The 18,097-nt window shown below is 40.8% G+C and overlaps 1 protein-coding gene across 1 annotated transcript in view; it reads right to left on the bottom strand.

Annotated features, from left to right (window-relative positions):
- Positions 1-9,097: 9,097 nt before the first annotated feature.
- BEND4 (BEN domain containing 4) overlaps positions 9,098-18,097 on the bottom strand; it is a 28,982-nt gene continuing 19,982 nt past the window's right edge. The window contains exons 4-5 of the mRNA XM_048941019.1: positions 14,867-15,107; positions 9,098-11,677 (exon numbers count right to left, since the gene is read on the bottom strand). Of these exons, the coding sequence (XP_048796976.1) occupies positions 11,460-11,677; positions 14,867-15,107 (459 nt within the window). The 3' untranslated portion in view covers positions 9,098-11,459. The remainder of the gene's footprint in view (positions 11,678-14,866; positions 15,108-18,097) is intronic.

Below are 18,097 nucleotides of genomic sequence, written 5' to 3'. Positions count from 1 at the left end.
GTTCTATGTTCCCCTTATTTATCGTTTTAACTGACTTCTTTTTATTTTCCTTAAAAAAAAAAACAAACACGAAGGTACCACAGTGAGATATGGGCTATCTGCAAAAAGTTTTTAGTCCCGCCATTTAAACAAATTCTCAGTTAAGTAATGCTTTTTCTAAAGATGATCTTGATGTGTTTCATATCAAGAAACGAAAGAACCCACAGAAACGTATTGTCTAAGAGTTGAAGAGTTGTCATTTTGTGGTCATGTTCTTGAGGCATTTTGGTTTGATTTTGTAGGACAATTGATTAATATTGACTCCTGCACTGGAACTGAATTTCTGTACGTGCTTAAAGGCTTTCACTGCAGAATTGAATATAGAATGAAAATGCACTTTTTTTCCTAGCTTAAATATTGTGCTGCTTCTGTTCTTATTGACAATTCTGAATAGAGAATATGACTAACATCTCCTGCAGTTTTGCTGCCTGATGTAAACAAGAAGTTGAGATGTACTGAAAAGATTTTTTTTGTAGAGCAGTTGTGTAGCTTAAATAATTTTTTCCTTTCTTGTTAGTGAGAACAAAATAATGAAGATCAAAAGAAAACTATAGCAGTATTACATGTAAAAAGAAATAGAATTCCCAGCCTTAAAGCACAATAATCTGATCTCTAACAGGTGTCCCTTGTGGAAAATGAAACATGCCACGTGGTTGCATTGACAGTAGAAACTGCAGCCCATCAGTCTGGGTTTTCAGGCTGAAGCAAAAGAAAATGTATTTCAACAAACATGGTACAAAGAAAAGAATACAAGATGCTGAGCATTTGGGAGTGGGAAGAGATCAACGCGATCTAAAAAACTGTGGCCAGAAGTAAGAAATGATCAGAGAACAACGTTAGGAAATGGCATTTGATTAGAAGGCATAAAACAATGAAGGTTTTCTTTTTTAGCAATATTAAGAGAGTTGGCTGATTTCCTCCCCCTCCCTTCTCACCCACCCCCCAGAAATGAAAACTCATACAGTCATAGAAAACTTGATGCTCAGGGGATGATATAATCTCAGCTGGAAGCTTTGCTGAGGAAGTGTGCACTAGGTGAGTGGAGCTGAAGTGCTTTTAATTGTGGAGGTGGGAGCTGGAGTGGGTTAAAGTGAAAATGATGGAGACACCATGCTGAAATACTGAAGAAGTGCAGTGTTGTAAGGACTGCAAAACTGTTGCAGTGGCTTGCAACCGTTGCTGAATGTGTTAGTCTGTATTTTCAGGTTGTTTACTTGTCTGTGGATAAGCAAGGTTTCTGGATACATCATGATGTTCTGCAATGGAGCTAAAGAGAGCTTCCAAGCACTAATACAAGGAGGACATACGTTTTATGAAATACCACTGAATTAAAAATACAGTAGATCTGGAGCAAATTGGTGCTCTCAAGGACATTTTCTTTTTTCTTTCTATAAGCACTTATTAAAATATAAGGTCTCAGTGTGATACTTCTGAGAAGTAACTAAGAGTAAGGCTGGTCATACTTCTGTATTATCAGTGTTCATAGCACTGTTATGGGGACAAGGTGTCTACTAAAATAGTGAAATACACACAATACCACACTAATATAAACTGTTTTTTGCAACTTAGACTGTATTTAAAGCATTTGAGGTTGTGATCAGCTGCTTGAAATCTGAAGACAGAAGAAAAAAATTATGCAATGTTGTATAAATGATGTAAATACAAAGCTTTTTGTAAGTTTCTCTTCTAAGTAAGGACACTGAAAAAGGGTGCAAGATGAAACGACTAAAAAATGTCTGAAGCATTTGGAAGGTATGTTGGTTATTGCTGAAACTGCCAGAAAGTCTGGAAGCCAACAGTGAGGATATTCATTGGTGGAACAACTTCCAGAGGACAGTCTCAAAATTGAAACATGTTTTTCCATGCAGTCTCTTAATCAAAATTATTCTCTGTCACACTTTTGCACCCTTCTGATGCTTGCTGGTGACGTGCTGGCTTTTTCTTTCTCTCTTGGTTACTTCATAATAGTAAGGAGAAGTCAGTTTGATTTGTGAGGTGTAGATATTTAAGTATTTATCTGCATATATTTTCTCATGTAATTATGATTGAATTTGGTACATCTTGTAAAATGTCTGGAAGCTGTAATTATTCAGTAAAATGTTCCATAGCTGGTAAAGGTTGTGTTCCATTAATTGAAGCAATTTTCTGTATAATTTTGAAGATAGACAGTGATGCTGGCTTTAGGCAGTTGATGATGATTTGCCACATTTCTGAATTAAAAATGCAGTTATGGATGCGAAAGGAAAGTTATATCCATCTATTTATACTAGTTATTCAAACTGCCTTTGTGATGCTAAAAGCATGCACTCCATATGTCAGTAACTTACCCAGGGTAGCCAAGCTGTATTTATTAATACTTTCTTCTTCACTGGCAAGTGTGCCATGAATCCTATTCACCTGGGTCTCCAAAGAGTGAAATTCTTTCCACAGTTTGTGGTGAGATCTTCCTGCCTGTGTCAGACACCCTCTGGTACTATTTCCAGATTGGACTGCAGTCCTGGGTCAGAGAGATGGCTTGCACGTTGGTGTGCAGTCATACAGAGAATTTCTTCAAGAGGTTGTGTTCATGTATTAGACTTGTGCAATAATTATGATTTGACAATACCAGCAAAGCTGTCCAAGCCTCTTAAGCCTGGTATTGTTCACTTGAAATTAGTGGTCAGAGATTAGCTTAGAACAGGATTAACTTGCTGACTGGTTCACTGAAGGTTCTCTTTATCACTAACAATGATAAAAACTGGTGATCTATCTGGTTATGGAAAGTAGTATTTCCATCTGATCTAAAAACAAAAACAAAAACACAAAGTGTTTGGGATTATAAAGAGGAAATACTCAAATGCAGGAAATCTGGGTGATAAAGTGGAGAAACTTGAAAAAATGTGGCATTTGTCTGAATGGGTTGGTTGTCAGAAATCAGCCAGTCAAGCAGTGTATTTTGGGAAAGATGAGAAGGCTGTTCTTCATCTGGACCTTTGTGATTCACCAGGGTCAGAGTGTTACAAGACTCGGGTTCTTGTGTGTGCAGCTGGCACTTCAGATACCAGTTCTCTGCATTCAGAAATAAATCAGGTTATTGTACGACTGGTCACCCCATCATCAATTACTACTGGGAGTGTTCCTGAGTGCTCACTGCATAATCCTATCTTCTGCAGAAGCTCTGTGACTGAAAGGACTTCTGCGAGCCAGAATTGCCAGTGAAGCTGACTGACATGCAAGATAGACCCTCAGTAACCAGATTTTGCATGTGCCAGATCTGTCTTGATTGCTAGTTATTTCTTTTCATAGGAATTCCTCCCTTTTAAGTGGTTAACTCTTTCAAGGCTCTTGAGAGATGCTGTACCTTAATGTGTGGTGTTCAGATTGCTAATGACTATGTCACAAACTCATTTCCCATGCTAGACAACATTATTTCTGGGTGGTGATTCCATTGCCAACAGAGTGGGGTGTGATTGGTTTTCTTTGTTTATTTTGTTCTGTTTTATTTTTAATGAACCAAATGGCACAAAGTCTGAGCTGGGAAATGACAGACTAAATTTGAGACCTTTTCTCATTTTGAGGTTTTGAGATCCTGGAGTCTGTCTTCTGGGCTGTCTAAATAGCCATGTGAATGGTCTCAGCCACTTGGGAAGAGTGACATCTGTCTTCTGTAATGTAAACTGGAATCCTTAAGTAATCCTTTATTGGCCATTTGTGGCATTTGTTGAAAGGCCATTCATAAATAATGTGTGTGTTAGATGGTTGGTTACAAGTTGAAGTGGATCCTTCCAGTTTTATCTTAACAGTTCTGTTCAAGTTTAGTCTCTGACTCCTAATATTTGATGGGGAACTTCAGTAAGAGATCATAGAAAGTAAGCCTCCCCTTCAGCCTTTGTGCTGATATCGTAGCAAAAATCAAAAGAAAATCTGCAGAACGTTCTTATAAATGTGAACAGTTTGAAAACCTTAGTGAAAGGGAGAAGTTTCAATGAGGCTATGGATTGAGAAGACCAAATCTGTGGTGTTCTAGGGTGCTGCCCTATGGCTGTCAGCAGAGAGATGAGAGCCTAGTGGCCCTCAGCTCACGTGAACAGCTCAGATCCTCAGATCCACAGACAGCCCTGGTATTGAAGGTCCTGAAGATGGGCAGGTGCTGAGTGGGAAATTGAATGCAAAAGTATGAGATAGAGAATGGGGTGAAGCCTTTGAGTGGTTCACTATGTGCATCAGTCTGAAGAGGAGCTGCAAAGGGTCATGTGGAGCACCTGAGTACCACCAACATGCTGTTCTGAGGTAAAACACTGCAAGAAAATGTCCTTTCACCTGCTGTCATTACAAGATAGCAGAGGAAGATGTTTACTTTGTTAGTAAATATTAAGCAATGGTGAAGTGAGCATGTTATTTAAAAAACTGCTGCATCAGTTTTGATGGTTTTGTACTAACTCTAATTTGTAAGGAAAAAGAAGGAATGGAGAGAAAAATCTTTCCTTTAAAGCTGGCATTTAAAGAATGAACCCTTTTTAGGCAGTGCAAGTTGGGTACTTGCACTCCAGCTCTGGTGATGGTTGCCCCTGTCCTCTGTTCTGGCTATCTAAGCATTACATTCAGAATGTGCAAATATCTCCATGCCAAATTTAATTTCCAACTTCTTAGTGAACTTAGTCACAATGAATGTAGGGGTTTTTGTTGCTGGCATTTTTTTGGTTGTTTGCTTTTCCCTACTTAACAGTATGGTGGTGTCCTACCCTGCTCCTGCAAAGTAATGTAAATGTAAAGGGCCAGTAGAGGTGGTGCTTACCTCTCCCTATTTGTTCCTTTTAGATTTTGGAGTTGACAAGCAATTTGCAATCCACTGAGCACTTGGCAAGGGACATTGCTGCTTCTTTTAGCTAGGCTTACGTGATGCTTGTGGACCTTGACCCGTTCTGCTCCTCAAACTCATTACTTTAAAAAATTAATCCTAAAGGTCTCCTGGAACTGTCTTCCTGATGCTGTGGATGGGAAAGCAAAGCTACCTTGGATGTTTCCTTGGCTTTCCTTTTTTCATCAGATTATGTTAAAACTGCTTGTTAATCTGCTTCTGGTTTTTGAACTATCCTCTTGGAAAAAAAATCCCCCTTTCTGTCAGTTCAATGAATAGCCAACAGTTGTTGGCTCTTTCAGTTTCACATTCTTTTTTGCAAGAACACTTTTTAGTTTCTCACTAATGTTACTACGAGGCATTTTTGCAAAGCTTAATTAGACCTTTTCTGCTGTGTTTCTGACCCTGTTCCAAATGGAAACTAAATTTAATATTAACTTTTCTAATGGGAGTCATTAGCAGATCTGTTTCCTTCTATTTTCCTACAGACTGCGGTGATAGTAGTGATTGTGTCTGCTAGATGAGTGAGGGGAATTAAAGTGTTTAAGAACAAAGGACTTCTTAAAATTTTTTTCCCAGCATTGTTATGTCATCATTATAAAAATCTTGACTCAGATAATTAATCTGTTTTATTTTCTCTCTCTTTCCCTTAACTCAATACATCTGCAGTAAAGCCTCATTGCAGCCTTCCAGTACCTGAAGGGAGCCCACAAACAGGAGGGGAGTCAACTCTTTACAAGGGTAGATAATATCTGGACAAGGAGAAATGGTTTTAAGTTGAAGTAGGGAAGATTTAGGTTGGCTACCAGGGGGAAGTTCTTTACCAAGAGAGTGGTGAGGTGCTGGAACAGGCTGCCCAGACAGGTTGTGGATACCCCGTCCATCACTGGAGGTGTTCAAGGCCAGGTTGGATGGGGCCCTGGGCAGCCTGGTCTGGTATTAGATATGGAAGTTGGTGGCCCTTCCTGCGGCACGGGTGTTGGAGCTTGATGATACTTGAGGTCCCTTCCAATCCAATCCATTTTGTGATTCTATGAAAGCTGCTTTTATGTGCTTCGGATTTTGGTGAGTCTCTGTAGGAGAGGTTTTACGTTCCCTGAGCACAGCACAGAGATCTGTTGAGTGCTCCATGGGACTCTGTTCAGCAAGAGGGAGGGTTTCTCCGTGGAGAGCTTTTTGTAGTTTAAAGCCATTCCCCCTTTTCCTAACACTCTCAGGCTGTGTTAAGGGTCAATCCTTCTCCCATTTATAAGCTCCTTTCAAGTACTGGAAGGTTGCAGTGAGGTCTCCCAGAATCTCCTCCACACAGAACAAGTGCAGCTCTCTCAGACTTTCTTTACAGGTGAGCTGTTGCTGCCTCTGATCATCCTCATGACCCTGCTCTAGGCCCTCTTCAACAGCTCTATGTCCTTGTCCTTACTCTTTGGTAAGAGGCCTGGTTTTTTGTTCTGCATACACTGCAACTACTCCAGAGGCAGGTTTGTTGTCTTCTTCAAGGGCTTTTCTATTGTGCCTATCACTGTGGCTGAGTTTTTCAGCAGCATGCATCTTCACAAAACCGCCATTGAAGGAGGAGGCAAAACTATCCTCGTGTCCTAATTCTGGGCATGCTGGCTGCAAATTAAAACTGCAGATTAAATGCTGTGCTCCCTTGCAATGAGTGTTGCAGCCTCTTCTGTGGGGTTAAAGAAACTGATCGTGTTGGGTTCACTCACAGCTGGGTGCTCCATGGCCAACATCAGCCTCCATGAGGCCGGCAGGTGGGTTGCAGCCTGTGCTTACTTAGGGGCTCTACCTTTAGCATCTGAGGGCGGCTTCTGAGGTGAATGACATGTGGCTCCAGTGCAGAAGACATCAATAGGCCACAGAGGGCATCTGGCTGTGAAACCACAGGTTCCTGTCTGACCAAACTCCTGGGAGCTGGCTTTGGAGTTGTCATATTTTAAGATTTTTATACTGTAAATTTAATGTTTCTACAAATAGCTTTATTAGTGGAGTAAAACCGACATTCCTTCATCCTCCCAAGATGTAACAGCTAACTTTTGACCTCAGGAGGTCTTATTTAGGGTTATCCACATACTTAAGCAAAGATGCCAGCAGTGGTAGCCATGCTTGTCTGCATGGAGCAGCCATTTAGCAGAGAAGAAGCACAACTTACCTGGTGCCATGCTGCTCTGTTTAATGGGTGTTCAGCATGAGGGTGCTACAAAGCTGTAGTACTGAATAAGGCTCCCTCACCCCTCTGCCTGTTCCACTTCAGCTGTGTCCTGGCACACATTACTACATTTTTCAGAATCACCAGAAATGATTTATTCTCTGGAGATATTCAAGACCCGCCTGCATGCTTTCCTGTGTGACCTACTATAGGGGACCTCTACTATAGAGGTCCCTTCTGCTCCCTATGATTCTGAGATTTGTGCTGCAGCTTCCCTAAACAAAAAATAAAAGAGGCTGAAGTCCTACAGCTGTGACAATAGCAGCTCAGAGGGTTAAACTCCTGCAGGCACCCAAAGGGATGGGGATTTTGTGATGACAGCACCTGGCACCTTCTCTAGGAGAAGGCAGCAGTGTGTGGCCAGGCCTGTCCTGCTTGGCTGGAGTAGGTATCTGCTGCTGCAGAGAGCATAATTCCCAGAGCAGTATTCTCCTCCTACTGGAAGCCAGGATTTCCTAAAGCACGTAAGAGGAGATCGTCAGCCAGCACTGAATTTGGGATTAAAATGGGATTTAGATTTCACTGCCTGAAAACCCAAGTCTTAGCACCACAGTTGGGCACCTTCTCTGAGCACTCTGTCTAACCAGTGCATCAGTATATAAACACTGTCATGTTTTGAGGCAAAAATGATTCATTTTGTATTCATACTTGAATTCTTCGTAATCTTTCCCTGTGTTTTCCAGCACTTCATACCAAACACGCGTTTAATGAAAAAGGCAGTGTTTGAACCCTTTGTATAAATCTAAACCTAAAATGCATTTATGTTTAGAACCAATGGCGGCCGCTGTCATTGCGGTGTGTACAGAGGGAGACAGAAAAGTTAACCAGAGACAACTTTTATTGTGCATTGTTATGCAACAGAACAAATGGAACTGGAGGTATGTAGTAATAAAACCAATATTCAAATTAGGATTAACACCTGAAATAGTAAACTGCAGGTAACAAATGTCTTTATAATTAAAAAATATTGACTGTTTAAAAAATTCTCTAAATTTTTAATATTTTTTAAAAGAAATGTGTGTTGCCACATAGAAAACAATTCACACATCCTATAGAAAGTGTCACAAAAACCTTACTAGTCTATATTACACTATGCACTTTTTTTGTACAATATCTGGTAAAGGTCTATCCCTAACCTGTACTTACTCTACACAGTACAATCATCGTTAGAAAGTATTCATAGAATTAACTACACCATAACAATAAAAATATCAGGATTAATGGTTTTTTAATCACAGTTTCTCCACAAATATTTGTTATAGAAAATATAGCGAAGGCATGTTGGCACAGATGGGCGTGCGGTACTGCTACACAAAGTTTGAGAGAAGGCAGATACATAAATGACAGTAAGATTAAAGAGCACGGAGGGATAAGACAAGGATCTATCCTCCTGGGATGTGCAGGAGTGACATGACGGATAGCAGCCTCCTGCTGCCAGCCCGCCGCCAGCAGCCAGCACAGAAGGGATGTGCTGGTGTGCAAAGCACGGCGTGTCAATCCTGGTGTCTCGCTGCGCGCGGGCTTACAGCTATCTGTTATTCCAGGTTCCAGAGCGTTATGTCTAACGTCTTGCGGCTACCTCGATGCTTTGATGTGTGCAAATTTATAATGCCTTGTGACTCAGGTAATTGGAGTGAGAGGTGGTGGAGGGTTTTTTAAATGAGATGGGTGGCTCAGGAGTCAAGTGGCCACAGCAGCAGTTAAAACAAGGGAGATGCTGTTGTTATTTGCTGTTGTTATTTTAAAAACAAGACTAAACCCAAAAAGAGATGAGCTCCCTTCTTCTGATGCCTGTCTGTGGCTGCTAGTCATGTACTGGTGATTGCACGCAAGCGGTTGAGGGAAAGATTTTGCTCATAAATGAAAGGTCCAAACCTGCAAAGCCATTTCCAGCGCTTAGGTGGCTTTTGGGACAAAACTATACATTTGGTTATTTTGCACAGTATGAGAGTGCAGGACTGTGAGTGGTACCAGGACACTGGCTAAGCTTTTTACACTAAAAGTAAAGCTAGACTTACAAGATATTCCAGGAGAATCTTCAGGCTACTAAGTGAGAGAGGTCTGTCCAGTCCAGTAATTCTGTCCTGAGACTGTTAAAAATGAAGCATCCGTATTGTTAATCTCGTATGTTGAAACATTTGAAAGGAACCGTCACAATGTTTACAAAAATACAGCATGATACATATCGCTGTGGACAAATTTACAGTATAATGCTGACTCGCACGCTCTGACATGTTTTACCAAGTAGTTTTGGAAAGTGTCACCACATAGAACATACACCAGCAAGACTTACACCATCTGAGCAATGTAACATCTTCTATAATAGTTCTCTTAAAAAACGTGTAAGTTCAACACAGAAAAGCTACTATAGGATATCTGTACTGTGACGTTTCTATACACCAAGTTTCTCCCCCTCAGCCACAGCACCTCATTGACTGGTCCAAGCAAGTCACCTCTGCCTGCCATGAGAGATGCTGCCCCAAAACCCCTTGGCCTGGTAAGGTGCAGTGTGACTGAACTGCTGTTAATGTTAGAAAATGAATTGGTTCGTCTGCGTCGGATGAGTGCCTACCAGCCCCCTTTTAAGAAGTACCAAAATTAAAATAAGTCAAGAGGTATTGGACATTTAAAGGCCTAAAGCATATCCTGGCTGAGCAGGGTGTATACCGAAGCCTGTAGGCTGTTCATAGCAGCAGGTGACGAGGAGGCCAATGCCAGGACAGAATGGTGATGTGGGTGAGCTGCCATTTGTGGGAGTGCCCTAGGTCCTCGTCTCCAGCTAGGCCGGGGCTATGGCTGCACTGCACTGCAGATGGCCCTTCCAGGCTGTTAAGGGAATGGGCTGTGTGTTTCCTGCCCTGCCCGGTGCATGGGTGAAGGTTGGGAAAGAGAGGAGAAGGGTGGAAGGAGGAATTAGTAGCTTCTCCAATGGTTTGAGCAAGATGGGTGGGAAAGCTGGGCAGTATGAGACACATGTTCAGGAGAATAAACACTGATGAGGTAGCACTGAAGTTGATCAAAATTTGGATTTTCTTTCCAAAAACCAGTTCCCCATCCCCATCTGTTGGGAAACATCATCCCAAGGAGGCTGGGCCAGGCACTGCCCAATACCAGCAGCAGCCTGGGCAACTGACCAAGGTATAGAGATGGAAACACCCTGATGCTGAAAGGAAGGAACTGTTTCTTTGGCATTATGTATTTCAGGAGTGCATCAATTTAGAGGGACATGGGACTCCTAAGCCTTTGAAATTAAATATTTGAAAAGGACAGATTGTTTTTCCTTTACATCAGCATCCGTTTCCATATTGTACTCTGCTGTGAATTGGCTTCTCTTCTAGAAAACATCCTTTTTTTTACAACTCTTAGTCTGGATCCCAGGCTTACTTCTCTTACAAAGAAATGCTGAATTAGGTTTTTCTAACTCAGCTCCTCCCTGAATGCACCACTGAACATCTGACTGTTGAGACCATCACACTGCCTCATCTATTTTGAGGACTGGATACAAAATACAAATTGAAGTAAAAACAAGAAAAGAAAATTTAAATCCTCTAAAGCTACACAACATAGCTGCAGAATAGCAACAGACAAAGCAAACTTGTCTTCTGAAATAGCAATTTGTTTTTAGCAATTTTTTTTGGGGGGGGGGGGGGGGGGGATGAAAAATGTCATGGTCAAGTCTAATTCCCTAGAAATAGGTAAACATAGTCTCTATCTAACACACAAAGAAATTTTTATCTATTAGAAGTGCCTGTTACTGTTCTGGGCCTTTGAAGGACTCTGTGGTCGACGACTGGTGCTGTTCGATGCAAGAAGCTTAATTTCCTGGCATAGTTGGCTAAAGGATGCCCCTGAATTTTCTGTCTTACGTGGTATTTTAAGGTAGCATTTGTAATTGTGCTACTTTTTGTTATGAAATGAGTGACCACTTCTTTCATTGTCACAAGCAAGGAGATGTGTTCTTTCATCTCCTTCTCAGGAAAAGCAAATAGTATCTGGTTGTTATGTCTGAAGGTCCAGAACTGGGCCTGTTAGAAAGATGCAAATAAAACGGCAGCTTTTGTTTCTTTTGAAATTTTTGTAATTTTTAAGTGATCTTTTCTCTAGAACTAGATGAAGCAAACTGCAGTTTCCCCTTGGGGTGCTACAAAGGGTTTGCAAATAATAGGCACTGAGAAATCCCATAGGGCAGATTTTGAAGTGGATTTTTCTGTAAATGAGGATATGATAGAATGGAGAAGCTGAAATGCACGCAGTATGTGTTCAAACATGCTTTGGACTCTTAAATGACTTCACGGTAAGTATGTTTAACAAATAGTCTCTTCTAAATTAACTGCTTGCTACTGTTGTGTAAGTTTTCTCTCACTGCTGTCAATCACCAGATCCATCTTGCATACCTCTATTGAAGACTTCGTCCTGTGACCCCGGATGGTCAGTCCCTTCGTAATATGAGTTCCCATTGTGAAGGAAAGTCCCCACTGCTCGCCCCTGACGAGCGTGTCCTACTGCGTCACTGAACACCTTGTTGATTTGCTCTTCAGATGGCATCCACCAGTCAGGGTTGGAAGTGCAATGCATTCTAATGAACTCTGCAGGAAAACAGGTAAGAATACAAAAAACAGCTTGTCTTGGCAGCACCCGCTATCGCCCAGACACCAAAAGCCCATGGGAAATAAGAAACAGGGCATCACTGTTCTACTTAAGCAGAAGTAAAGCCTTATGGGAAATGCCATGATAATGCCAACTGGACCTACTGTACTTCTCTACAAGTGTGCTTCTCCACATGCATGTCTGCTCTTCTACCTGATGGGACCTGAAGATAAAATCCCTTCTTGTAGAAAGAAGAAGAATTAATTCTAAGTGACATTTATGATTCAGCATCCGCAATACATGTAAAAGTTAGAAGTTAAAACTGGGATGCGTTTCACTTGAAACCTGTCGTGTATGTGGTTATTGTCAAGGACCTTTATCATCTCCCTCTGCTGGCTGCCGGAACACCAGCAGGCTGCAGCAGCATGCAGCAGCATGCTACCCACTCTAAAATGCGTCCACTGGCATTTCAGTTCTGTGCTACTTTCTCCTTGGAGTTTCTTTCCTTTGAAAAGAGTCCTGCTCTTTTCATCTTTTGGAATCTGACACTTGTTTTTTGGAGTCTAAACTGGCCTTAGAAACAGCTAAATGAGATGAAAGGGCTAAATTGGGGAGCCATGCAGTAGCTACCAATGTGTGGGAAAGTGAATTGTACTGTATGTAATTTAGCCATTTAAGCTGCTGCTGCTTCTATAGACAGCTGTTCGTGTGTGATGATTAGCTCTTAAAATTTCCTTCCAGATTGTTTGATGTGCAATAACTTCACTTGCAGAAGGTGCCTCACCAATTCTGGAATGGTAACTGCTAAACAGATTTCCAATAGGTGTTACTCGGACTTTGAAACATCTAAGTCCAATTTTAAATATGTGGGAGCCTCATTAGATGTATTGGATATATTGTATCTTATAAGGTAACACAGCTTCTTATTTATTCTGTAACATTAGTTATTCCCTCATGCAGTGCTGCATCTCCTAGGATATTTTTAAATTCCATTTTCTCCTGTTGACAAGCCAGCAGCGCACAGTAACTGAAGTAAGGTAACTTCATTACTGTCACAACATCTTGAGACCAGGTAATGCTGTGCTCCTACATGAGTTGCCGTGCCTGCAAGATATCTCATCTGCTGGACAATTAGGATGGGATTTTTGCATAGCTCTTCCAGCAGTGTGTCTGCAGAAGTGATAGCTATCTAGGATTTAAGTTCATTTCCCTGAAAATCGACACAGGCAACAGTAATTCCTAGTTATGTTCACATGAGGCTTCACAAACAGATTTCTTTTCTGAAAGAAGTAGTTGCTATGTAAAGGATCAGTCTGATAACTCAGGCATGCCAGTCTGCTGGAAAGCTGGTTCCAGACAATGGGCTGTTGTAGGAATACACTGAAAACATTTACAGATGTTTAATCTACTCTGAGTGCAGAGAGTAGCAGTTTGCTCTTCTGGCAGTGGTGTGATACACTGGAAATCAGTCAGACATGTGTTACCTGGGCTTGCAAATGGGTAGGAGCCAATAGCTAACTCTTGGCACTGGGGAATGTCATAATGTTCTCACCCACACAAGAAAGCCCAAAGGAACAACTGTCTATTTAACTTTCTTAACTACACTGAACATTCTGATTTCCTGTTCAAACTTCTGAAAATTAAGGCAACTGGCCTTTCTCTTTCTCCCAGAGAATGCTTCCACATTTGGTCAGCTTAGTGCCCAAAGAGGCAATTAGCCATACATGTAGATTCATCTACAGGTGCAATTACTGTTAGTCCTAGTGGGAAGAAGCAGGAGAGAAAGAGGAAGAAAAGGTCATTAGCTCTCCATTTGTGCACAGATCATTAGATGAAATGTAAATCCATTTAGCAAATAGTATTCAGCCCTTCAGCCTTCAGTTTCCAGGAGAACTTCTGAGACCCTGAATCCAGCTCCAAACTCCACTGTGGCATGCTGTGCAATGGCCTTGTCCTTCTGCTGAATGCTCAAGGAGTGTAAGTACTGCCAGAGTATCGTGTAACAGGTTAACAGGTTCCTTCATAGTACATCTTTGCTTAATTTGGCTGTGTATAAAAACTGAGTTCTTTACCTGGTTACCTCAATGCGCTACAATTAAATTTATGATTTGCTGAGCCTTGCTGGATTCCTCTAACCCAAGTGGGAAGAGGCTCCGTCCTATGAGTAACAACTTAGGGTTGCTGTTACATGACTAAAAGTCATTACTGTCGGCTGCTGAAAATTTATCAGTTTACACTGCATTGATGAGTAAAACATTCCTGAAGTCAGCTCAATCTAAATTTAAGGCATGTGCTCATAGAACACTACAAGTAAAGTTCATTAAATAAATGATAAGCAGATGCATTTAAGAAATGCAGGCACCCATATGACAAAAATACTTTCTTTAAAGCAGAACATTAAAAGGTCCTGCTTTGTATGTTTCATTATAAAGCACAGTAACAGGTCTTAAAATTTCAGGAAACCCAAGTACGAAATGCCACAACAGAAAATTCTTCTAAATCTAGGTTCTTTTTCTGTATTGTCCAACATCATCAATGTTGTTGTAAAATGCTTGCAAAACTCTCCTTCTTTTTGAGGCCAGATGTTCCCTAACTTTCACAGTAAGTGTTACATGGGTACTTCAAAGAAGTTAAATCCTTGACAATACTTTTGTGCATACCTGTATTTATCTCTCTAACCTGCAGATGTTCTTGGCCCTACTGAAAGTCCAAACTTATTCTGAATCTTGTAAGATTTTGACTCAATGGCCATTCACTGACTTAGAGTGCCACCTGCTAAACATGTTTGGCTAAAAATATTCCTTTGGTTAATTTTATTGTGTATTAGCAAGAATGCCCTGTTGTTTTACTATAAAGGAGGGCAATCAGGACTGTATGATGTTCCTTTGCTGTTTCACATACAGTGGTGTCATGCACTCATTGACCTATCTCCTCCCTCAGGTAAGCAGCTCTGCTTTTTTTCCCCATTCAAATATCTATACACATAAATAAAATACATACATACATACATGTATGTATGTATTAAAAAAAAAAGGGGGGGGGGGGGAAGAGGGTTTCTGGCTGCTTGTCACTTCTCTCTGAAACCCCTTCTAGATGTGCAACTGTCAGCCAAACGCTTCTACTGAGCCAGAGCCAATGCGGTGAAATGAGATCACATATGGTGGACACTGAGCGAAAGGATGCAGTACCTCTGAGACATGTTACTTTTACTGGATCCAGAGGACGTCTTTCAGGACCTGTCTCTCCTGACTGCACTGACCTTTTCCTTTTCCCAAGGCCGCATGAGTACTTAAGCTCATCGGTTGTGAAAACAAATCTGATGAGATATCGAAGGAGCCGCCGTCCATCTTTCTTGGATGAATTTACAGCCTCATCCCACTGTTTACTAGTGATGTAGACAGGGTAGTTGTTCAGCAACTGCTTGCTCCCCTGAAAAAAGGAAATATTTTCATTGCTTATTTTACAAGGCAAATAGCTAGTGTCAGCTGCAATAAAAACACATGCTTCTTAAGCAGCTGGGATACCACAGGGAAACACACACCGAGGTGAGCACATCATTGCTCTTACTGAGTACCTTTTCAATTATATTTCCATTTTTCATAACTGCAAGTGGGCAAGGTGAAAGGAACACGTTTAAGAGATGGCTACTGATAATTTGCACTTCAGCAAGTAGGTCAGAAAGTGCTGAGAACCAGCGACTGGATTATATATTTAAATATAACCTTTCTTCTTAATCTGTTAAAATGCATAGAAAGGGGCTTTGAAGAGCGTGATCAAATGGAACACTTCACAGCAGCCAGCAGTTTTCTTCAGAGGTGGCTCTTTTGGTCTATTTTTATAATAAACTCATCGCTTCTGTAGTGCACACCTGAAACCTGACAGCAGTTACATTACTGTGAGAAAACATAAAGAAAATAAATAAAGCAACTATGAAAACTAAAAGCTTCATTACTATTAATGAATGCCATATTAACTCAAATTATAGCTTTACAGGAATGCCACCATGTCAGCTGGAAAAAAATTTTGCTTTTAACCTTCGTAATTTGTGTGCTTTAATATTCCAACATTAAATGAATGCTGAGGGACTAATTATGGGGATTCTTGTAATCCACACCCATTATAAACCCTCTTGAGTCAATTGTACCTCAATTGCATTACTTTCATTCTTGCCTCCTATAAAATGCTACACTTTGCGATCAGTCAATTAATATATGATGATACTGTTAATAGACTAAATCAATAAGGAGATTAACCATGCAAATAACCCAACACCATGCCTTCCTAGACACCTGTACCGTGATGCCTGCAATAAAAGCACTTTAATAAAGTGTTTCTTACACTTGTATGTTACACTTGCGGTCAAGTGCTGCAAAGTTACCCTCCCTGCTTTCACATCTCTGATATCTGAAAACTCTTTTAAGAACTGCTCTTGTCTCTTTTCATATGGTTATAAAAGCATGCTGGGGCAGCTTGGGAGCCTCTTTGAAGCTTTTCCTTGAGATTTCCTTTAAGTTTTTGATAGTTTGATAAGTAAGCACGAAGCTAAAAGCAGTGAAGGCTGTGAAGAGGGGGTCACTGAAGAGTCTTTTGGTACAACTTAAAACTTTGTCACCTCCCAGTGTGTGGAACACCGCAAGGAGCATCACCTACGTGATGGCATGCCACCTATTTGCCTCACTGCAGACCTAACTGGCTTTGTGCAAACCACCGCAAAGACAGCCCTGGGAGAATCCAAAACTCAGCAACAGAAGCCAAAATATAAAGGAGGAGATGGGCCTTGTTGCTCTGATGGCCAAATACGCCAACGCAGTTGGAGCTGACACTAATATTTCCTTGGCTTGTTCCCTCAGACTTAAGGCACATCTAACCCTAATGCTGGCACTTTTTTTTCCAGCAGCTTGCTCCACATCCCTTTTATTTATACCATAGATGCCTGAAATCTCCTTTTTTTCCTATTAAGATAAAATACAGTGAAACAAGAGCCTTTCTTACCAACACTTGTGCAACTGACTCCAGGCACTGCCTTGCTTTTGGGCAAGCCAAGCAGGAGCAGTGCAATGCCAGTCCTTGCACAGCCTCATGCTTCAGGCTCACTCACATGTGTTAGGGATGGATGCTCATGGGTGGCTCTGTTAAGCAGCAAGTTATCCTAAAAGCCACCTTTCTGTTTAAATGTATTGCTCTAATGGAAATGTGGGTTTTTAAATGTAGTGCAGGAAGGCCTTACATCTAAATTTCATGAGAGCTCCCATTACTATTAACTGTGGAGAAGGTAATAAATTTTGCGTAATTTCCTCAGCCCAAATTTTATTATACTTCTCTCTTATTCCCACTGAAATTTAGGATATTTTTCCTTGTTCTTCACCAAAGGCATGATGCAGTGTTATGATATTCTGTTGAACAATTACTCTGTTCCTGCTACACATACACTTTGATTACTTGCTGCCAGAGGAAGGCACTTCTGGGCAAAATATTTGTGGTAAGTATATGATGCAGTTTGATGCGTCCAGCAGTCATTAAACTAAAACAAACAGAAAACCTTCCAGAAATGAAATAAGCAGATCCTGAAGGATGAACTATAGTACAAATGTGTTCATGCTTGTATTTGTACATGATTAAACTTATGAATAAAAGATTAGCATCTAAGTGTTTAATTGAATAAAAAATTCTGTCACATCATGACAAGTGATTCCATGTGGGCATTACAGAATGGCCCCATTTTCACAGTGCCGGAAAAATTTAGTTAAACAGAAGAGCATGAAAAAAAGGAAAATGAAGCACTGGAATATATTGGAGTGATAACATGCAATGATATATAAATATAAATATATACGTATTGCAATTTGTGCAGAGTAAAACTGAAGAGAGAAGCACTCTGCTGCAAAGTCTGAACTGCTGCAAAGCATCTTCAGCAAAACTGTGCTCAACTGGACTCTGTGAGACTTGCACGACATGTAATTTATATGATGAGCAATAGGAGGTCAAACTAGACCTACATCTTCCCTCCTGTGATTTTGCTTGTGTGAATGATGTGTAGTGACATGTATGGACTATACTTATGTAAGCATGCATAGAACAATCCCAAAATACAGACTTTTTACATGTCTGAAAAGAAACACACTGGAACAAAATTAACGAGTTACAGCAGAGCTGATACCCATGTCTATACGTTTACCCTCTAGAGAAGGAGAAGACATCAATTCCCTGCTTGTTCAGTGAGAAGCTTTCAAAAGGTGTATAATTAGAATAATCCCCACACTCTGAATAAGCACAAAATGGCTAATGTGTAACATTTTGTTTAGGATCCCTTCTGAAAAGAAAGGGTGCTCCGAAGACCTTCTGAAGTCATGCAGTGGCTCTGGTGGCTAAACGAAGGAATTAACTTGTAGTTCAGCTTAAACCAGCTCAGGGCCACATTA

The sequence above is a fragment of the Lagopus muta genome, chromosome 4 (assembly GCF_023343835.1).
Source record: "Lagopus muta isolate bLagMut1 chromosome 4, bLagMut1 primary, whole genome shotgun sequence".
NCBI classification, from domain to species: domain Eukaryota; kingdom Metazoa; phylum Chordata; class Aves; order Galliformes; family Phasianidae; genus Lagopus; species Lagopus muta.
Note: the sequence above shows the minus strand (reverse complement) of the source record. Positions and strands in the feature narration are given on the sequence as shown.